Here is a 23,888-nt window from a genome sequence, read left to right on the forward strand (position 1 = left end):
ATTTGCAAATAAATTCATAAAAAATCCTACAATGTGATTTTCTGGATTTTTTAAAATAATTTTGTCTGTCATAGTTGACGTGTACCTATGATGAAAATTACAGGCCTCTCTCATCTTTTTAAGTAGAGAACTTTCACAATTGGTGGCTGACTAAATACTTTTTTCCCCCACTGTATATTGTCAGCCTTGCTTGCACTTTTCTTAAATAATTCCCTATTTCTTCTAGAATACGTGAAAAATAAATGAAATAAAAAGTTTAGTTTCTACGCGTTTTTATTAGATTTTCAACATTGCAGAACCACCAGAAAATGCTTATTGTAGCCATCAATGAACTTGCTGCACCTTTCTATTAGCAATTTGGCCAACTCTTCAGCTGCAAACTGCTCCAATTCTTCAATGTTTGAGTGGTGCCTTCCACCAACTGCTGTTTTCAGATCTCGCCATAGGTTTTTGTTGGGATTCAGATCTGGACTCATCGCTGGCTCTTCCAGGACAGTCCAGTGTTTATTCTTGAACCATTCCTGGTTGCTTTTTGTTGTGTGTTTGGGTTGTTGTCCTGCTTGAAGACCCACAACCTTTAACAGAGACCCAGTTTTGGGGCACTGGGTTGAATATTGCACTCCAAACACCTTGATAATCTTCTGATTTTATGATGTCTTGCACACGTTCAAGGCCCCCAGTAGGCCAGTACCAAAGGCAGCAAAACAACCCCACAGCATTATCAAACCTCCCCCATGTTTCCTTGTAGGGAGGGTGTTATTTTCTTTGAATTATTCATTTGGTCATCGGTAAACAGAGCTGATCTGTATTGCCAAAGAGGTCTAATTTTGTTTTATTGGTCCACATAACATTTTCCCAGGATTTAGGCTTGTTTAGTTGGGGTTTTGCAAAGTTCAATGGGGCTTTCCTGTGTCTCTTTCAGCAGTGTTGTTTACCAACAACCAAATGAAGCATTCATAGAAAATAACACCCTTCCTACAATAAAACATGGGGGAGGTACGATAATGCTGTGGGGTTGCTTTGCTGCCTCTTGTACTGGGGGCCTTGAAAGTGTGCAAGATTTACAATCCAATAACAATGTTGACAATCCAGTAACAATGTGTGGAATGTTTTTTTCCAATTTTAACTTATTTTGGAAGAAAAATGAAATTATTTAAGAAAATATATTTGGCAACCATGTCAATCTTAAATGCTCATAAGGGCTCTACAAGGTCACTCCATCCCTTCCTGTCTTGGGCTAAATTAAACACCTTTTTCTAGGTGATCCCTAGTCTGGTCTTGAACTGGTCTTGATGGTATGTGAGGGCAGGTACTGTAGTCATAATTGCTAGTCATAATTAGTTTTTACTGCCACACCTGTTTTCACTGTGACTATTGCTAGATATGTACAGTGATGATAAACTACAAAAAATTGAACAATATTTCACAGGCAAAATATTTTTATTATTTCTCCAACCAAATTAACGTAATTATGAGACTCCTCCCTCCACCATGATATTTAGCAGGTGGTTCCACACTGATACCATGCATTGTTTATGAATGCAATTAAGGCCTCCATTCAGCTACTGGCCTTTTTCCATGCTGGCATGGCAGTGTGCAGCAACTGCTATAGCCAACCAAATTCAAGAAAGTGTACAGTAATATATAGAGCCATTATTGCATGGAACTCTGTTCCATCTCATATTGCTCAAATGAACAGCAAACCTGGTTTAAAAAAACTGATAAAGCAACACCTCACGGCACAACGCCTCTCCCCTATTTGACCTAGATAGTTTGTGTGTATGTATTGATATGTAGGATTTATTTTTATGTAGTTCTGTCCTTGAGCTGTTCTTGTCTATTAATGTTCTGTATTATTTCATGTTTTGTGTGGACCCCAGGAAGAGTAGCTGCTGCTTTTGCAACAGTTAATGGGGATCCTAATAAAATACCTAATACAGTGGCTTGCGAAAGTATTCACCCCCCTTGGCATTTTTCCTATTTTGTTGCCTTTTTGGGGGGTTTGTATCATTTGATTTACACAACATGCCTACCACAAAAAAAACAGAACTTGAGCGTGCATAACTATTCACCCCCCCAAAGTCAATACTTTGTAGAGCCACCTTTTGCAGCAATTACAGCTGCAAGTCTCTTGGGGTATGTCTCTATAAGCTTGGCACATCTAGCCACTGGGATTTTTGCCCATTCTTCAAGGCAAAACTGCTCCAGCTCCTTCAAGTTGGATGGGTACTGCTGGTGTACAGCAATCTTTAAGTCATACCACGGATTCTCAACTGGATTGAGGTCTGGGCTTTGACTAGGCCATTCCAAGACATTTAAATGTTTCCCCTTAAACCACTCAAGTGTTTCTTTAGCAGTATGCTTAGGGTCATTGTCCTGCTGGAAGGTGAACCTTCGTCCCAGTCTCAAATCTCTGGAAGACTGAAACAGGTTACCCTCAAGAATTTCCCTGTATTTAGCGCCATCCATCATTCCTTCAATTCTGACCAATTTCCCAGTCCCTGCCGATGGAAAAACATCCCCACAGCATGATGCTGCCACCACCATGCTTCACTGTGGGGATGGTGTTCTCGGGGTGATGAGAGGTGTTGGGTTTGCGCCAGACATAGCATTTTCCTTGAAGGCCAAAAAGCTACATTTTAGTCTCATCTGACCAGAGTACCTTCTTCCATATGTTTGGGGAGTCTCCCACATGGCTTTTGGCGAACACCAAACGTGTTTGCTTATTTTTTTCTTTAAGCAATGGCTTTTTTCTAGCCACACTTCCGTAAAGCCCATCTCTGTGGAGTGTACGGATACTCCAATCTCCGCTGTGGAGCTTTGCAGCTCCTTCAGGGTTATCTTTGGTCTCTTTGTTGCCTCTCTGATTAATGCCCTCCTTGCCTGGTCTGTGAGTTTTGGTGGGCGGCCATATTCTTTCCATTTTTTAATAATGGATTTTAATGGTGCTCTGTGGGATGTTCAAAGTTGCAGATATTTTTTTTATGACCCAACCCTGATCTGTACTTCTCCACAACTTTGTCCCTGACCTGTTTGGAGAGCTCATTGGTCTTCATGGTGCCGCTTGCTTGGTGGTGCCCCTTGCTTAGTGGTGTTGCAGACTCTGGGGCCTTTCAGAACAGGTGTATATTTACTGAGATCATGTGACAGATCATGTGACACTTAAATAAAGTCCACCTGTGTGCAATCTAACAAAGTATGTGACTTCTGAAGGTAATTGGTTGCACCAGATCTTATTTAGGAGCTTCATAGCAAAGGTGGTGAATACATATGCACGCACCACTTCTCCATTATTACTTTTTTAGAATTTTTTGAAACAAGTAATTTTTTTCATTTCACTTCACCAATTTTGACAATTTTGTGTATGTCCATGACATGAAATCCAAATAAAAAGCATTTTAAATTACAGGTTGTAATGCAACAAAATAGGAAAAACACCAAGGGGGGTGAATACTTTCGCAAGCCACTGTAAGTTGCATGGACTCACTCTGTGTGCAATAAGTGTTTAACATTCTTTTTTTATGACTACCTCATTTCTGTACCCCACACATACAATTACCTGAAAGATCCCTTAGTCGAGCAGTGAATTTCCAACACAGATTCAACCACAAAGACCAGAGAGGTTTTCCAATGCCTCACAAAGGACACCTATTGGTAGATGGGTAAACATCAAAAAGTAGACATTGAATATCCCTTTGAGCATGGTGGTTATTAATTACACTTTGGATGGTGTATCAATACACCCAGTCACTACAAAGATACAGGTGTCCTTCCTAACTCAGTTGCCGGAGAGGAAGGAAACCGCTCAGGGATTTCACCATGAGGCCAATGGTGACTTTAAAACAGTTACAGAGTTTAATGGCTGTAATTGGAGAAAACTGAGGATGGATCAACAACATTGCAGTTACTCCACAATACTAACCTAATTGACAGAGTGAAAAGAAGGATGCCTGTACAGAATAAAACAATTCCAAAACATGCATCCTGTTTGCAACAAGGCCCTAAAGTAACACTGCAAAAAATGTCAAAGCAATTTACTTTTTGTCCTGAATACAAAGTGTTATGTTTGGGGCAAATACAATACAACACATTACTGAGTACCACTCTCCATTTTTTCAAGCATAGTGGTGGCTGCATCATGTTATGAGTATACTTGTAATCGTTAAGGACTGGGGAGTTTTTCAGGATAAATAATTAACGCAATGGAGCTAAGTATAGACAAAATCCTAGAGGAAAACCTGGTTCAGTCTGCTTTCCACCAGACACTGGGAGATTAATTCACCTAAACCAGCAGGACAAAAACATAACCATAAGGCCAAATCTACACTGGAGTTGCTTACCAAAAAGGTAGTGAATGTTACTGAGTGGCCGAGTTACAGTTTTGATTTAAATCTGCTTGAATATCTATGGCAAGTCCTGAAAATGATTGTCTAGCAATGATCAACAACCAATTTGATAGAGTTTAAATTTTGTTTTAAAGAATAATGGGCAAATGTTGCACAATCCAGGTGTGGAAAGTTCTTAGAGATTTACCTAGAAAGTCTCACAGCTGTAATTGCTGCCAAAGATGAGTCTGACATTTATTGACTCAGGGGGTTGACTTATGTAATAAAAAAATTAGTGTTGTATTTTTCATTAATATTGTACTAATGTTTGCAATTTAAAATCCATTTTAATCCCACTTTGTAACACAACAAAATGTGGAATAAGTAAAGGGGTGTGAATACTTTCTGAAGGCACTGTAAATGGATCAGAATCATAATTTAATGTAGTGTACATATCAAAGATAGATGGTTATTGTTGTGCGTCTCACTTGTCTCACAGTGCCAGACACCACACCATGACTAAACGGCTGGACCTCTCACAGGCTGTCAAATGCATGCATAGGCTGTCTTTGAGACTTCCTCTGGTGAACGTTTTGGAGAAGTTTGCGGTCTCTGAGAGCACACTTGCACACAAACTCTCTCTCTCTCTCTATGATAATGTGATGCTCATCTTCAGTTCAGTATTCACACGTGAGTGGAGATTGCTGCACGTCTTCCTTTGTAAATTTGTAAAGGATGCACATGAATGCCCGATCGAGCGACCAAGAGGTAAGCATAGGCCCACTCAAACTGTATTACAAGGAACGGAAAATTAATAGGAAACCCCCCCCCCCCCCCAGTTAATGGCTACATGCCTAGCCTACAACACAGCATATAGAGTGCAGCAATCACTACGCTTCCCACAATTCCATGTTGCCTAATCCGAACGCTCACAGAACTCTCGAGGGACCTTCACAGAATTCTCGAGCAGTCACACGACTAGGTTGAGCAAGAAGCGCGTGATGGAACCCATTACTATAACTGACTGAGACTGATCTGTCTCCAGCCCACACATGTCAATAGACACAGAGAGTCGACGGCGGAGATCAACCACCGACGGTCAAGGTGAGGGCGAGCCACATAGCCTATTATTGCTGTTGCTAGAGTTGTGCGATGCTAAACTTTTTTTAGGCTATGTACGCTAACACACCAGCCATATACTTAGTCTAGTCGATGTGCTTTAAAAAATATATATCAATGTCATATAATAAATAATCCTACTTCGAAATAATACCTACATGTTAATACATGCACATTAGGCTACAGTGTAATTTCAAGAAATTTAACAAAGAGAAAAGATAGGTGCATTGCCTATACTTTTTTGATAATGACTGTGTTACTACTGAATAAATCAATTATTGTCGTGGTTACTTAAATCAAAATCAGAGAATAAACCTGTGACGTATGATCACACGGAATAGGCTACAGGTTAGGCCAAATACGGCAGATGGGGTTATTGATCAGGGTTTCATTTTACCATCCAAAGGCATTGTATGCAGCCGGCAATACACTGGTATCCCCCGTGGACCGGTTCCTACCTACAACGTTCTCCATTATTTTATTTATTTTTGATTTCACCTTTATTTAACCAGGTAAACCAGTTGAGAACAAGTTCTCATTTACAACTGCGACCTGGCCAAGATAAAGCAAAGCAGTGCGATAAAAACAACAACACAGAGTTACATATGGAATAAACAAAAACAAAACGTACAGTCAATAACACAATAGAAAATCTATATACAGTGTGTGCAAATGTAGTAAGTTATGGAGATAAGGCAATAAATAGGCCATAGTGCAAAATAATTACAATTTAGTATTAACACTGGAGTGACAGATGTGCAGAAGATGATGTGCAAATAGAGATACTGGGGTGCAAATGAGCAATGTAAATAACAATATGGGGATGAGGTAGTTGGGTGGGCTAATTACAGATGGGCTGTGTACAGGTGCAGGGATCGGTAAGCTGCTCTGACAACTGATGCTTAAAGTTAGTGAGGGAGATAAGTCTCCAGCTTCAGAGATTTTTGCAGTTCGTTCCAGTCATTTGCACCACCATGCTAATGGTACTTCCTGATGTTGCGCCTAGTCCCCTGTAGCTCAATTGGTAGAGCATGGCGCTTGCAACGCCAGGGTTGTGGGTTCGTTCATCAAGAGCTGATGTTGGGCAATTAGGCCTGACTCACAGTCGTCGTTCCAATTCATCCCAAAGGTGTTCAATGGGGTTGAGATCAGGGTTCTGTGCAGGCCAGTCAAGTTCTTCCACACTGATCTCGACAAACCATTTCTTTATGGAACTCGCTTTGTGCAAGGGGGCATTGACATGCTGAAACAGGAAAGGGCCTTCCGCAAACTCTTGCCACAAAGTTGGAAGCACAGAATCGTCTAGAATGTCATTGTATGCTATAGTGTTAAGATTTCCCTTCACTGGAACTAAGGGGCCTAGCCCGAACCATGAAAAACAGCCCCAGACCATTATTCCTCCTCCACCAAACTTTACAGTTGGCACTATGCATTGGGGCAGGTAGCGTTCTCCTGGCATCCACCAAACCCAGATTCGTCTGTCGGACTGCCAGATGGTGAAGCATGATTCATCACTAAAGAGAACGCATTTCTACTGCTCCAGAGTCCAATGGTGGCGAGCTTTACACCACTCCAGCCGTGTGCGGCTGCTCATTCATGGAAACACATTTCATGAAGCTCCTGACAAACAGTTATTGTGCTGATGTTGCTTCCAGAGGCAGTTTAGAACTCGGTAGTGAGTGTTTCAACTGAGGACAGACGATTTTTACGCGCTTCAGCACTCGGCGGTCCCGTTCTGTGAGCTTGTTTGGCCTACCACTTCGCAGCTTAGCTCCTAAACGTTTCCACTTCATAATAACAGCACTTACAGTTGACTGGGGCAGCTCTAGCAGGGCAGACATTTTACAAACTGACTTGTTGGAAAGGTGGCATCCTATGACGGTGGCACGCTGAAAGTCATTGAGGTCTTCAGAAAGGCCATTCTACTGCCAGTGTTTGTCTATGGAGATTGCATGGCGGTGTGTTCGATTTTATACACCTGTCAGCAACTGGTGTGGCTGAAATAGCCTAATCCACTAATTTGAAGGGGTGTCCACATACTTTTGTGTATATATAGTGCATGTCATTGTGTGAACACACCTCAATGTACAATATGACCACACTGCTTCTTGCCTTTGTGGTGACATTTTTGGACAGATGCTATAAATTAGCCTTTAGTGTAACGTACCCTCTGCAGTGTTGCAAGATTCATTGTAAGTATTAGTCTCTCAACTAAGCTGATCTTTCCTCAGCAGGGTTCACAGCAGTAACTGTGGGACCAGGGTCTCATGTCTCTGCAGCCAAGCTACTGTAGCCTACACATTACAGGCCAGCTGACAATCACAGCACTAGCATCTGTCACTGTGTCAAGGGGCATGTATGCTGCTAGCCTCCTGTGGCAGGATTCTGTACTCTCCTATAAGAGAGACATGCTGTACACGGCTGGTAAACGAGACTAGTATGCTACAGACCTGGTTTAAACCAGAACAGGTACGACAGCGACCTGGTTAGGTTTTATTCAAGGTTACTACTCATTTTAGTCTAACACACATTGCTGTATTTACGCAGTAGTTCTTTTTCCCCATGGACAAATAATGTCACTGAATGGTAGTGGGTACTGTAAGAACCTACTACCAGTAAGACACGTCTCACAGGTATGATCTTTCAGTGTTAAGGACAGGAAGTGCCCCTGTTTGTGGCGGGCGGCCTGCTAGTGTTAACATTGGATAACATCTGTCTGCCTCGTCTGTTTACAGGAATCAATGAATGTTTGTAACATGCAGTTGAAACTGTATGACCTTAAGGGGACATTGAGGACATTGTGGCATAAAGATGGGGAAGTTCAAGAACATAGTCTGTTTTTGTACTGGTAAAGGGAAGTGAAACTAATCCTTCTGTATTTTACTCAAATCAAATCAAAGTTTATTGGTCACATACACAGTTTAGCAGGTGTTACTGCATGCCTACTGTGACAATATGAGAAGCCTTGGTACAGAAGAACAAGTCAGGGGAACATTAGATCACACTTTGGCCTAAGTGCATTGCATGACTGCTTACTTGGATGAATAAAGGTTAAATAAATAAAGTGTAATGTATTGGGTCATAAAGTTTATTTGCCACCATCAAGCACATTCTGAAAATCCACGGTGGAGGGAATTGCTCATCATAACGGACCAGGCAGGCAGGCACGCCTGTGTTGTTTCCGGCAGAGTTTTGTCTCAGTGAACAAGCCCAGCTTTTGTCTGTCTGTGGCCGTCTGTCTGTGTCTGTCTGTGGGAGGAGGCAGTAATTAGAAACAACAGCTCTTGTTATGGTCAGTATACAGCGCAGACGTAGACAGAGACTTCATACTTAGTTATGACCAGCACAAGTGTGTTATTACTGAAATCACATGCCTCTCCTCCTCTTCCAGACATGAAGTACAGGGTCATTGTCTCTGACCTCTGGTCTTAACATGTCTCTCTAGTTCCACCAGAACACCACACACTAGACCAGTGTTTATGAAACTCTTTGGGTCACGGCCAGAACCTCTTGTGCCAGTGTTTACATCTCCTCCCCTCGTCCACTCCCTGCAGATTCTCCATGGGACCGAGATCCCCAGGGGGGGCACCTCCACAGGCCACTGTGTGACCGGCTGTGTGTGGCCAGCCTGCACTCAGAGCTGAGGGATGCCTGCACCCCCTCGCCTTCCCCCTCCCTCCTCCCTGGACCAGGTGTATACACGCCAAAAAGACCATCCACACACACACGTGAGTACAAGGTCCCGTCCCATTTTGATACTATAGCACTAGGAGAAGAGAGGGCGCTAAGGGTTGAAATGGAACCGGGCCAGAGATTAACTTTTGGTTGTTATTATTAACCTCAATAGAGTTGGATTGTAACATGATTGAATAAATCTCTCCCTTCAGAACTCAGCGCCCATGCCTCTGATGATGTATGGGAGGATGCCACCAACAAGACCACTATCAGAGCAGAGAATGAAGTGGAGGCCAACAAACTAGCCAACAACTACAGGGTATAGTACAGTATAGTATATGAAGCAGAATAAACAAAATTGCAGATTAATTAAAGATTGTGATCCATCCCAGTTGTGTTTATTTAAATGTATTTATTTAAATGTATTTAAATAGGGAAATCCCATTGAGACCAAGGCCTCTTTAACAAGGGAGCCCTGTACACAATCATACAAATTCACAATATTTACAATTTCAACACAATAAAAACATACAATATTTACAAGCAATTTAAGAAAAGTAAATTACAAAACATGATCCTGAAAAACAAACACATTCCTCAGTAAAAAAGTAATCAACCAACCATCTGAACTGCCCTAGCGGCACCAAAACATCCAACTTTATAGAATTCTGGAGATCATTCCACAAGTAAGGTGCAAAATAAACTAAACGCAGATCTACCTAACTCAATGGAGACCAAAAGGATCTCCAGAGTTGGCCATTCCTGTGATCTGGTCTGGTGACTCGTATGTCTGTAATTTAACAATGAAGTAAGGTATAGCAGAAGTTTGCTCAAGAGGGCTTTATAAACAAAAAGAGAGCAGTGCATTGATCTACAAGATTTAAGAGAATGCATACAGAATGCAGTGTACTGAACCTATCGCTGGTAATAAAGTGTTGTGCACTATAATAAACTGTGTCCAATGGCTTCAATACAGTGGCAGCTGCATTCATATAGACGATATCACCACAGTCTAAAGCCGAAATGAATGTCGACAGAATTATTTGTTTTCTGCTATTTAATGAAAGGCATGCTCTATGCCTATAAAGGAAGCCCATTTTAATTCTTAACTTAACTAACTCATCAAAATGCTTTTTGAAAGGTATCTGGATTGATGAAATGCTATTTATAAGAAGGGGCATGATCAATGTGGGCACCATCCAATGAACATATGCATAAATCATCAGATACATTTTCAGGCTTTTTGGAAATAAATAACATATACTTATTTTTACCTACATTAAGTACCCATTTCAGTTCAACAAAGGCTTTCTGCAAAGCAAAAAATATAGATTGTAGTTCTGAAAGTGCCTTGTCAACAGAAGAGGCAACAATACACAACAGTATCGTACGCATACAAGTGGAAGTTACAATTTCTTACAGACAAATCAATATTGTTTTATATAAATAGTAAATATTACAGGGCCCAAAATCTACCCTTGGGGACACCTTTAGTAATATTACATTTTTTTACATTTTTTGTCATTTAGCAGACACTCTTATCCAGAGCGACTTACAGTTAGTGAGTGCATACATTTTTCATACTGGCCCCCCCGTGGGAATCGAACCCACAACCCTGGCGTTGCAAACGCCATGCTCTACCGAGCTACACGGAAACGTGACATAACACCATCAGAAGAAACACATTGTGTCCTGTCTGTCTGGTCGTTTTCAAACCAAATGCAGGCTGCCTAACGCAGGCCAATTTCAGACAGTCTACGAATGAATAATGAATGGTCAACAGTGTCAAAAGCCTTAGACAGGTCTATAAAAAGGGCATTTACCACCAAAGAAGCAGCAGATATAGTGCTGTGACCTAGCCTGAAACCAGACTAATGGACACTTAGAATACATTTTGAAGCCAGAAAAGATCTAAGATGAGTGTTGATTAAAGATTATAAAATGTTCACGAGGCAAGACAGTTTAGAGATCAGGCGATAATTATTCATGTCAGAGGGGTCACTACCTTTTGTGGAGAGGGATCATATGGGCAGCCTTCCAGACCCTAGAGATAGCACCCAAGATAATTACCAGGTTAAAATGTGTCAATGATTCTACAATTAGGGGAGCAGAAAGTTGCAGCAAGAAAGCATCAAGCAAATCAGGGCAATTAACATCCATTTCTGGACTTATCAATTAATGATATGTACCCATTGATCTTGAAGAATATAACTTAAAAATGCCTCATGAATTTAGGTCAACTGTCATACCCCATCAGAACCCAAAATATGAGCTTGTTTTACTCCAGTGTTTGTAAACAAAGCAAATGTAAACGAACACTGTATAGCCCCTTTCCTGCAGTCAAATGACCAAATCGCCCTCTAGTGGCCTCATAGATTGAATGTTATTGATATTTTTCATAATTTCATAATTAATCAACATTATTTTTAAAAAACAACGCCGAAATATGGTGTTTCTATGTCAAACAATTTTGTTATATTTCAGTCTTCTGTGATGTCCAGTGCATTCGGAAAGTATTCAGAACCCTTTACTTTTTCAGTAGTTTGTTACATAACAGCCTTATTCTAAAATGGATTAAATAAATAAAAAATAGCATCAATCTACATACAATACCCCATACAGACAAAGCGAAAACAGGTTTTTAGACATTTTTGCACATTTATTAAAAATTAAACAGAAATACCTTATTTACATAAGTGTTGTGACCCTTTGCTATGAGACTCGAAATTGAGCTCAGGTGCATACTGTTTCCATTGATCATCCTTGAGATGTTTCTAAAACTTGATTGGAGTCCACCTGTGGTAAATTAAATTGATTGGGCATGATTTTGAAAGGCACACACCTGTCGATATGAAGTCCCACAGTTGACAGTGCATGTAAGAGGAAAAACCAAGCCATGAGGTTGAAGGAATTGTCCGTAGAGCTCCGAGACAGGATTGTGTCGAGGGACAGATCTGGGAAGGGTACCAAAACATTTCTGCAGCATTGAAGGTCCCCAAGAACACAGTGGCCTCCATCATTCTTAAATGGAAGAAGTTTGGAACCACCAAGACTCTTCCTAGAGCTGGCCGCCCGGCCAAACTGAGCAAACGGTGGAAGAAGGGCCTTGGTCAGGGAGGTGACCAAGAACCCGATGGTCACTCTGACAGAGCTCCAGAGTTCCTCTGTGGAGATGGGAGAACCTTCCAGAAGGACAATCATCTCTGCAGCACTCCACCAATCAGGCCTTTATGGTAGAGTGGCCAAACGGAAGCCACTCCTCACAGCCCACTTGGAGTTTGCCAAAAGGCACCTAAAGGACTTTCAGACAATGAGAAACAAGATTCTCTGGTTTGATGAAACCAAGATTGAACTATTTGGCCTGAATGGCAAGCGTCACATCTGGAGGAAACCTGGCACCATCCCTACGGTGAAGCATTGTGGTGGCAGGATCATGCTGTGGGGATGTTTTTCAGCTGCAAGGACTGGGAGACTAGTCAGGATCGAGGGAAAGATGAACGGAGCAAAGTGCAGAAAGATCCTTGATGAAAACCTGCTCCAGAGCACTCAGGACCTCAGACTGGGACGAAGGTTCACCTTCCAACAGGACAATGACCCTAAGCACACAGCCAAGACAACGCAGGAGTGGCTTCGTGGACAAGTCTTTGAATGTCCTTGAGTGGCCCAGCCAGAGCCCGGACTTGAACCTGATCGAACATCTCTGGAGAGACCTGAAAATAGTTGTGCAGCGACGCTCCCCATCCAACCTGACAGAGCTTGAGAGGATCTGCAGAGAAGAATAAGAGAAATTCCCCAAATACAGGTGTGCCAAGCTTGTACGTCATACCGAAGAAGACTCAAGGCTGTAATTGCTGCCAAAGGTGCTTCAACAAAGTACTGAGTAAAAGGTCTGAATACTTATGAAAATTTGATATTTAAGTTTGATATTTATTATACATTTGCAAACATTTCTAAAAACCTGTTTTTGCTTTGTCATTATGGGGTATTGTGTGTAGATTGATGAGGAGAAAAAAACAATTTAATCCATTTTAGAATAAGTCTGTAACGTAACAAAATGTGGAAGAAGTCAAGGGGTCTGAATACTTTCCGAATGCACTGTATATAAAGTGTAACTTTGGGATGCAAACTCTAAATGGAATACATTTCAACTCTATATCTGACATGGTACAGGTGTCTTATTTTCTTTAAGCCCATAACCATGTGTGTGAGGTGTATGCTTTTGTTTCAAAGTAGATTTGTTTAAGACTACCAAGAAACACTCTGTGACCCTGATTCAGCCCACTGCAGTAAAAGGTTAAAAACAAGGTTAAAACTATAATTTTGATATCATGGATGGTCAGTCCTTGCATCCATAGCGGTCTTTAAATTTGAGAGTTGTTACATTTCTCCAGCCTTATCCCCCCCACTTTTTACTGAAACAGTGGTGGAGAGAACTCTTTGTTACTGTTTTACCTGCTGATTGCCACTAAGCAGGGTGTCTAGCACATCACAAGTAGAGAGGGGTTGAAATTAAAACAAATATTCACTAAAAGTTGAAGTTAGAAAGTATGTTTTGTACAGTGCAGGTTCAAGTGAACTGTCTAAATCATGTGTGCACATTTACTCTCTCTGTGCATGTGTGTGTGTGCGCACATGAACGTGCATGTGTGTTTCAGTTTGGATTTAGGAAGTGGAAGAGTCATGTGACGGAGCGTCCCTTTGAGGACAGGTCAGATGTGGTCAAGGAGCTCTACTCAGAGCTCAACATCATCAAACCACACACCGGTGAGTGTATGTATTTGTGCTTGTACTTCTAAGGAGGAAAAGTAGTCAACTGTATAGACGTCACTGATCCTCAGTACAAATCCTGAAGTCCTCAATCATGGCTTGCTGTGTATAGGACTTCATGGCATCATCACTAATTTCTCTGTTGTCTGTGTCTCTATGTGGTGTTAGGTCATCTGATCACCTGTGGGAATGTGGTGTATGTGTTGTTGTTTGGCTGGTGGGTGTCTCTGATCTACCTCCTGGTCAGCATACTGATGTTCATCACCATCATTGGAGTACCATACGGTATGGATATCCATTAGGACTTTTTTCCTTCGGCTGTACTGTGTTATTACAACCATTTTACAGTTTTTACTGAGATGAAACCTTTGTATCTTGTGGAGGGTGGGATTATCACATACTGCCATCCTAACATATGATTCCTTTAGATATGATTGATTCTCCCTCGCTCTCTCTCCTCGCTCTTTCTCTCTCGATCTGTCTCCCTTTTAGGGAAAATGTGCTGGAAGTTGTCTTGGTATTTCTTATGGCCATTTGGGAAGTCCATACAGGAGGTACAGTAATAAGTGTTGTATCCATCAGATTGCTTCCACTGGAAAATATCTGTTTAGAGGAAGTCAGCTAAAACTGTTAAGACACACATCCTCAGTTTCAGCTCCTGTCTTCACTCTGTCTGTCTGTGGTGGCTGTGTAGTAGAAGTCCATGTTTCCTGTCCCCACCACAAGCCATTCACCTCATAACACCCACTTAATCTGACTGGTCGTTAAAGGCAAATGTCCACAACAATCATGTAGACTTAAAGGTCTATGTTATCGAAGCATGTAACATAGCTAGAATATGCAGTGGGGAGAACAAGTATTTGATACACTGCCAATTTTGCAGGTTTTCCTACTTACAAAGCATGTAGAGGTCTGTAATTTTTATCATAGGTACACTTCAACTGTGAGAGACGGAATCTAAAACAAAAATCCAGAAAATCACATTGTATGATTAAGTAATTAATTTGCATTTTATTGCATGACATAAGTATTTGATACATCAGAAAAGCAGAACTTAATATTTGGTACAGAAACCTTTGTTTGCAATTACAGAGATCATACGTTTCCTGTAGGTCTTGACCAGGTTTGCACACACTGCAGCAGGGAATTTGGCCCACTCCTCCATACAGACCTTCTCCAGATCCTTCAGGTTTCGGGGCTGTCGCTGGGCAATACAGACTTTCAGCTCCCTCCAAAGATTTTCTATTGGGTTCAGGTCTGGAGACTGGCTAGGCCACTCCAGGACCTTGAGATGCTTCTTACGGAGCCACTCCTTAGTTGCCCTGGCTGTGTGTTTCGGGTCGTTGTCATGCTGGAAGACCCAGCCACGACCCATCTTCAATGCTCTTACTGAGGGAAGGAGGTTGTTAGCCAAGATCTCGCGATACATGGCCCCATCCATCCTCCCCTCAATACGGTGCAGTCGTCCTGTCCCCTTTGCAGAAAAGCATCCCCAAAGAATGATCTTTCCACCTCCATGCTTCACGGTTGGGATGGTGTTCTTGAGGTTGTACTCATCCTTCTTCTTCCTCCAAACACGGCGAGTGGAGTTTAGACCAAAAAGCTCTATTTTTGTCTCATCAGACCACATGACCTTCTCCCATTCCTCCTCTGGATCATCCAGATGGTCATTGGCAAACTTCAGACGGGCCTGGACATGCGCTGGCTTGAGTAGGGGGACCTTGCGTGCGCTGCAGGATTTTAATCCATGACGGCGTAGTGTGTTACTAATGGTTTTCTTTGAGACTGTGGTCCCAGCTCTCTTCAGGTCATTGACCAGGTCCTGCCGTGTTGTTCTGGGCTGATCCCTCACCTTCCTCATGATCATTGATGCCCCACAAGGTGAGATCTTGCATGGAGCCCCAGACCGAGGGTGATTGACCGTCATCTTGAATTTAATAATTATAATTGCGCCAACAGTTGTTGCCTTCTCACCAAGCTGCTTGCCTATTGTCCTGTAGCCCATCCCAGCCTTGTACAGGTCTACAATTTTATCCCTGATGTCCTTACACAGCTCTCTGGTCTTGACCATTGTGGAGAGGTTGGAGTCTGATTGAGTGTGTGGACAGGTGTCTTTTATACAGGTAACGAGTTCAAACAGGTGCAGTTAATACAGGTAATGAGTGGATAACAGGAGGGCTTCTTAAAGAAAAACGAACAGGTCTGTGAGAGCTGGAATTCTTACTGGTTGGTAGGTGATCAAATACTTATGTCATGCAATAAAATGCAAATTAATTACTTAAAAATCATACAATGTGATTTTCTGGATTTTTGTTTTAGATTCCGTCTCTCACAGTTGAAGTGTACCTATGATAAAAATGACAGACCTCTACATGCTTTGTAAGTAGGAAAACCTGCAAAATCGGCAGTGTATCAAATACTTGTTCTCCCCACTGTAGCTAGATTGTTGAACATTGTTGAACATGTGATGATTTATAGGGCATAGATTAGACAGACAGACGTTGTCCACAAAGAGAATGAATGTTGCATCTGGGCTAAACTCTCCTGTGTTCCCCCTCTAGTTGGGAGGAGGTGTGGGGAGGTGCTGTGGGAGGTTCCCCCACTGTGAGGCCATCCCAGAGGATGTGGAGGACAACGAGGACGCTTCTCCCATCCTCCTGCCATCTCCCACTGAGGAGCCCATCCCAGACCTGCTACAGGGGCCACTGCAGCACAAGCCCTACTGGGTAAGAGTGTGTGGATGAATCCAAAAGGTTTTATAGTGTGATTTGGGGGTTTATATACATTTGCGGACAAATATATTGACACCCTTGCACTTTTCTTAAATAATTACCAATTTCTTCTAAAATAAAACAAACTTTTGGTCACAATCCCTTGTTATTGGATTTTCAACATTGCAGAACCAATTTTATTTTCGTAAACTTAAGTTTACACATTTAATTTAGAAAATAACGACAAATGGCATGGACAATATTATTGGCAGTCCGGAGCTAGTACTTGGTTGCACAGCCTTTGGCCAAGATAACTGCAGACCAACGCTTCTTGTAGCCGTCGATGAGCTTGCTGTACCTTTCTACTAACCTTTGATGTTTATTTACTTTTTCTTTACGCACACATTTTTGTGGTCACCTTCCCTTCACATTTCTCACTGTCAATCGTGAATGATCATTTTTCAAGTTTTACTGGTGAAACGTCCATGCAGCACCTGCATACAGTAGCATAGCCTACCTGTGCTTAGTTTCAATCAAAGCACATATTTTGCCTATTGGCACACACTGTTGAGTTTTGGCGACATAAGGAAAATTCGACCCTTCGCACAATCATCCTAAAATCTCATAAGAATTGAGGTGGTGTTTTTTGTCTTAGAGTAACTTTATACTATGCTATTATATTCGGTTCTGTTATGTAGAATACTATCATTATGTGATATTGCAGACATTGATTCAGCTTTGATCTAACTTTATTAAACGAGCACCATTTCCCAGAGTAGCCTGTTATCTACGAGTAGAGCAGAGACTGTGCGTAAAGTAGAGTATCCTGCACATGCGCAGAAGTTTCAAGTCTTAGCTGTCGGGAAGAGGGGTCCAGAAAAGTCAGATCCGCAGCCACTCCGTATAATTTATACCTATTATCTGTCTCCTCTATCCTGTGTAGCATCGTGTGAGCACATATGTGTGGCTGCTGTTGGGATATCCTTTGCTGGCTGTGGTTCACTTCCTGGCCTGCCTGCTCTCCTGGCTGCTGGTGTTCACCATTCCCGTGGCCAAGATGAACGCCCGGACCCTGGCCTCCATCCTCCTCATGCCCCCCGAGAACCTCTCTATCTCCACCTGCTCAAGGAGGAAGGTAGGGGCAGGCAAGGCGGACAGGGCGCTGATCATTTAAGCATTCAAGCTATGCAGGCTTTTGTTCCAACCCTGCTGTAACAAACCTGATTTAGCAAATCTAAGGCCTTGGTGAGCAGCTGATAAAATGAATCATATTTTCTAGATTAGGGCTCAGTAAAGAAGCCATGTATTATTACTAACTGTAATACCCTGTATGACTTCCAGCCTCAAGGTTGTGAGACTCGAGCGCTGCTGTGCTGCTACCACGCGGTCAACTGGTACTACTACAAATACACTGTGGATGGGATCAATGTGTTCGCTGTCAGTATCCTTTCTCACAAGGCCTATTGTGTTGGGGAAAAAGGACTAGGCTGGGGTTCTTTTTGGACCAGTCATTTGATTTACATTGAGTTTACTTGTTGATTTTCTTAACCCCTTCATCAGACCTCCTTCCCCTGGTGATAGTGTCCCTGGTGATTGGTTATGTAGATAAAGGAAACCAGTTTGCCAGCTCTGAGGTCAAGTTTGCCACAGCAGTCGGCTCCATCATTCCTCTGTCCTACTACATCGGCATGGGCATCGCCAGGTCAGCACAAGCACTCACACACACACAAATACTGTAGGGGAGAGTGGGGTATGTTGAGCCAACCTTGTTGGTCAAATTAACAATTTGACCAAATATTTAGGAAGAGGTCATCAATTCATGGAGTCTGCGAAGGAAGAAACCACATAGAAAAAGTGGTAAACAAGTTAGGTCCAAAAAAACTGATTTTCACCAAGTCAAATGAATTTATTGTGTTAGAGGTTTCATGATGCTTGTATCTAAACCAAAGTAGAGATTGTTCTATACATCAGTTGGGGTCTCTATAAGCTTCAATATGAGGTCCTTAACCTATCATGAAAGTGCATCCTTGTAGCTGTGTGGGCTAATATAGTAAAAATGCTTGCCTTGGGTTAAGTTGAGCCAAAGGCAAGTTGAGCAAGTGTTTTCTTCCCAGGTGTAATGCAAGTCATTACCGCTGGGATATGAGGTAACAACAGGGCCTGGCCTATGTTAAGTGTACAAAAAAGTGTTTGTTAGGTGTTAATGTGTTAAAAGATTCTTAACCCTATCAGTCCCGAGGCCCTGGCAAAAATCGTCTTTTCATTTATCTGACTTTATTTTTGCTGTATGTCCAGCCCTTATATTTAGCCTCACAATGAAGTGTTTTACAATTTTCAGGACATCCAGGGCTACACGTAGAACACAAAACAATTTGACATAAACAGTTGCATTCATGAGTTTTATTGACAATTTACATGAATTTATATGAATGATGTAAGTACAGAAATGATTTGCTCATTGGGAAATGCATATATAACTAGTCAGTGACAACTGTGTGGAGTTTGTGACAGCAACTATGTGAGCTTATTACAGTATTATATGTCCTGGGATTTCCTATGATCTTCTATGTAGAAGAACCCCTTACCTTCGAACGACTTGTGTGTAGCTTGTTTGCGTCATAGAGCAAAACATGTTACCTGTTCGTGAGAGTCTCAGCTTTTCATGGTTAGCGTTTAATAGTTTTTAGCTCAAACCATTCAGACTCTACAGAGGTTTTTGTAAAAAGACCCGGCCCCGGGCCGCTTCGGGATATGTCGTTGTCTCACAAACACCGCTCTAGCTCAGCCCCCGTTAATGGTTGGTATCTACAGATGCAGAAGAAATGGACAAATCCAATGGTACAACCCAGAAGTATGTATGTAGCTTATACACACTATGTTTAAAAGGGTTTAGAAGTCCAAAACTGCGTTACGGTGGGACTTATTGGGTTGCCTCATTGGGTTAAAATGATTCAAAGACAAAAAAGCGATTTTGGTTGTGTTGAATTGTGTTTTGGAAATAAGGATAGACATGGTTTTAAAAAGGCAGTGATAATATTTCATTAAGTACAGAAATGTGCAGGCAGCTTAAGTTACCCCATACCCAGGAAAAGTTGTGCCAAGAGACTACTTTTTTTGGACAAGCTATTTTTTCAAAACTGTAATGTTTACATTAATTCTGATTTATTTCCAGGGATACACAACATCCTGAAATATATGTAGATATCTTTGTTAGAAAGGATACAATATTTCCCTTGACAGAGTGATGCTGAATGAAAAAAATGGCTCAACTTACCCCACTCTGCCCTACATATTCTCATAAACAAACATGCATACGGTACATGTATACTTGAGAAGAGCAAACATGACTAGAATACTCTTATTACCCTTCCTTATTTTAAAGCTGAATAAAAACAATTGGTCACAACAAAGAGTTATATGAACAATGCCCCCTATCCCTTCTGCAGTATCTCTGCCCAGAGTAACTTTGCGGTGGGGGCAGTGGTGAACGCGACCTTTGGCTCCATCACAGAGATGACCTTCTATATCACGGCCCTGCTGAGGGGTCACCGCGCTGGTAATGCCTGTCTGCAGGAGATAGTTAAATCTGCCCTCACCGGCACACTGCTGGGCTGCATCCTCTTCATCCCTGTGAGTCACACACACACACACACACACATAAACACACACACACCTAAACACACACACACTGAAATGTCTCTTTTTCCTTCTTCCTCTCTTTTTTGCTTACTCCTCCCCCCTACCACCCACTCTCTTGCTCACGCTTTCTTCTCTAGGGGATCTGTATGATCATAGGAGGGCTGAGACACAGGGAGCAGAGGTTTAACAGTCGTTCAGCTGGGGTCAGTTCTGCCTTGCTCTTCATCTCTGTGGGAGGTGAGACCAGACCTCCTCACCAACAACCCCTCACTCCGTCCTCACTCCTCACCCTGTACCCAAGACCTTCAACTCTAAACCACAACTCACCTCCTCCAACCCCTCACTCCGTTCTCACCCCGTACCCAAGACCTCAACTCTAAACCTAATCCCCACATATTCTCAAAAAGGTTTTATTCCCCTGGCTCACCCTCTTCTCATCCTGTCTCTGTAGGTGTGTTTGCCCCCACGCTGTTCTCTAAGGCGTATGGGAACCTGGTGTGTGACAACTGCACCAACTCCACGGGGGGCAACGCCACCAGCAACACCAGCGGGCCCTTCGTCTGCCGCAACTGTCACTACGACCTGGTCAGTAACACTTAGTCACGCTCACACACAGCACTGGATACAATCAAACTGTAACACTCTTAATCATCAACGGACACATTGTCAAACTGTAATTTCGCAAAGTAACAGAAACACTCTTCTGTATAGTACTGTAGCAGACAGTCGTCTGGCACTGAATATTTGACCTGACGATATATTTCCGTCTTCCCAACAGAGTGAGAACAACTACACCTTGTTCCACAGCCACATCGAGTGAGTGTTGAGAGAGGTTCTGCTCCAAATTATTCATACTTTTTTGTAACTCAATGATCTGAGAGTGCTGAATATTTTTTTTTTTAAAGAGTATACTTCTGTAAAAGATTTTAATACACATCTTTATCCCCTTGTGTATTTTTGTGTATCTCAGGCCACTGGTGTACACAGTCTCCTTCCTTCTGCCTGTTGCTTACATCATTGGTTTAATCTTCACACTGAAGACACACTCACACATCTACGACATTCACGTTGGCGAGGGACAGGGTAAGGGTAAAATACACACACACACACACACACACACGCACGCACAGTTATAAACTGTATAAGTAACAGCCATCCATAACTCTGTCTGCAGTGGCCGGTCACCATGGTGCAGTTGTCCACTGGTCTCGGTGGAGAGCTCTGGCTATCCTCATCATAGCCACTCTACTGATGTCAGCCTGCGCTGACGTTACCACTGAACACATCCAGCCCATACTGAGTCAGCCCAATATCTCCCAGGTACTGTACACAAACACACACACACACACACAATTGTCTTGTGATCTTGCTCTCCCTATTTCTCCTCTCGACCCTCACTCTCCCTCTCGTTGTTCATCAGTACTTCATAGGAGTGACGGTGCTGGCCATGGTACCTGAGATCCCAGAGATTGTCAACGGGATCCAGTTTGCCCTTCAGAACAACATCAGTCTGAGGTGGGTCCTCACTAAAAGAGGTCTCAAACAGTTGTGATGCTAGTGCCCTGAGTTTTTCCTAACCACATGGTCTGACCAGGGAAAAACTGCAAATGGTGACTGTCATAAGAGTAACCAGTTGGTTAGCAGGAATTCTGACCGAAGCGAGTGTTTGTGACGAGGAGTGACTGACTGCTCCTCTGTTGTTTTGTTTCTCCCAGCCTGGAGGTGGGCAGCTGCATCGCTGTACAGGTCTGCATGCTCCAGATCCCCCTGCTAGTTTTATTCAACGCCTTCTACGTAAGACACTACCCCTTGACTGTACCTATCACTAAATAACTAATCAATAATATAAGTCCAGTTCAGAAAGGAAACACCATGCAGTAGCAGCAAGCTGCAGCAGGATGTGTGAGCAGAACCTGGTCAGCTTAAATGGTGCACCAACTAAGGTAGGCGTGATTGTTACTAAAGTAGCATCTAGTTGGTGCAATCTCAGCTGAGGCTGGCACTCAGATTCCCTTTCTGAATTGGCTTCGCTTAATTTATCATGGATGGATGAAGTTTTTTCATTTGTCAACTCACCCAAAGACCATAGTCATACCATAGGAGACTATAGAAAATAAATATGTAAACAGACAAGTAATTTCCTGTATGTGTTATGACAGGATGTGGGCTTCGTGCTAATATTCTGTGACCTGCACCTGTGGGCCAGCATCTTCAGCGTGGTCCTCGTCAACTACATCTTTATGGATGGCAAATCGGACTACTTCCAGGGTAAGGGGTGACTGGAGGGTTTGCCTCAGAGCGCGCCATCCCAACCTGTATGCCTGACTGTTTCTGCATCAGCCGACATGACATTGCAAACAAGTGTTGTTCAATGCAGAAACTGTCAGGTACACAGACTAGGGTAATACATTAACACGTTGAAATTATCATTGATCAAGTCAAATCATCCTTGTCCATCTGTTGCCTGTCATCATAGGATATTGATTATTTGCGCATGATAGAGAACTCCCCTCTAGTGGATTGTTATTTAGAAAACAAAGTGTGTAATTGGACTGTGTTTTCCTCTCAGGCACTGCTCTGGTAGTGGTTTACCTCATCCTACTGGCATCGTACTTCTTTGCTCCGTCGCCAGCCGGCTGCTGAGAGACTCATCTGCACATCAGCTTGTTACCTTTTACATCAGACTGAGTTACATTCAAGATTATTATACATTTTCTTTTTTACATTTCTTAGTTAAGTTACTTATGGAATTTAATATGGTGTGCAGACTGCTAGACAACATTTTGAAATTTCTCTGGACTGCGGTTCCAAAAAAATTCAAACAGTGGGTGAAGCATTTCAGTCTTGAACACTATAGTGTCGCTGTAGTGGTGGCAGTAACTCCAGCTAACAAAATCTGTACTGTAATCCTCCTGTTGCACTCTACATTTAGTCACTCATTGGTTTCTGTAAAATCGGAATCTACATATTTTCTTAGAACACTTTGCTTATCTGAATTGACTGGTTTTACGCACCAACCAAACGTTAGAGTACTGTACTCCCACAAGTACATCCTTTGCTGTTTCATATTATTATTGTTGCATTTAAAACCATCACTGAGAATAGAAGCTATGCAAACTGGAGGACAACATTCAACTGTCAAAGAGCTTTGATTAATCGGTGTAAGGTTTGGTAAACTTCACACTGGACCTCGCTCCCCGGCATTGGTTTGTTTTTGTTTTTGTACTTGTTTGAAAACCACTTGGGTGTTTTCACCAGCGTCTGTAAAGAAGGTATTTTTGTACATTTTAAAAGTGTTCATAAAGTCGAGCTTATTTTGTCAATTAATTCAAAGGAATAAATACATTTAATAGCCAAATGTGTGGGTGTTTAACGAGCCACAGTTGATTTGATAAATCATTCTGAAAGACCTTAAGGATTTGAAAATGCCACTAAAGGGCCTATCCAGACTTCAAGATCACTATGGTTAAGGGAACCTTTTTGAAATGTCAGCCACTTCACTTGCCAAAGTATGTCATCCACCTGACCCAATCATGACAATCATCCAAGTTGGACTTTTTCCTGCATTAAATTATTTTTTAGATTAGATTAAAAGCGTTCTGAAAACTATACTGAACAAAAAAAAGATGCAACAATTAACAATTTTACTGAG

General features: G+C 42.1%; 1 protein-coding gene across 1 annotated transcript; it reads left to right on the forward strand.

Annotated features, from left to right (window-relative positions):
* Positions 1-5,277: 5,277 nt before the first annotated feature.
* On the forward strand, positions 5,278-23,587 carry cax2 (cation/H+ exchanger protein 2). The gene is made up of 20 exons (XM_084171588.1): positions 5,278-5,429; positions 8,999-9,172; positions 9,332-9,438; positions 13,775-13,883; positions 14,055-14,171; positions 14,379-14,440; positions 16,448-16,612; positions 17,541-17,732; positions 17,939-18,038; positions 18,158-18,299; positions 20,044-20,227; positions 20,374-20,473; positions 20,688-20,821; positions 21,015-21,052; positions 21,207-21,319; positions 21,411-21,556; positions 21,657-21,751; positions 21,952-22,030; positions 22,396-22,504; positions 22,806-23,587. The coding sequence occupies exons 1-20, from the start codon at positions 5,378-5,380 to the stop codon at positions 22,877-22,879; spliced, it is 2,292 nt and encodes a 763-aa protein (XP_084027714.1). The 5' UTR covers positions 5,278-5,377; the 3' UTR covers positions 22,880-23,587.
* The last annotated feature ends 301 nt before the right edge of the window (positions 23,588-23,888 follow it).

This window comes from Coregonus lavaretus (assembly GCF_964263955.1).
Source record: "Coregonus lavaretus genome assembly, chromosome: 11".
Taxonomy (NCBI): Eukaryota; Metazoa; Chordata; class Actinopteri; order Salmoniformes; family Salmonidae; genus Coregonus; species Coregonus lavaretus.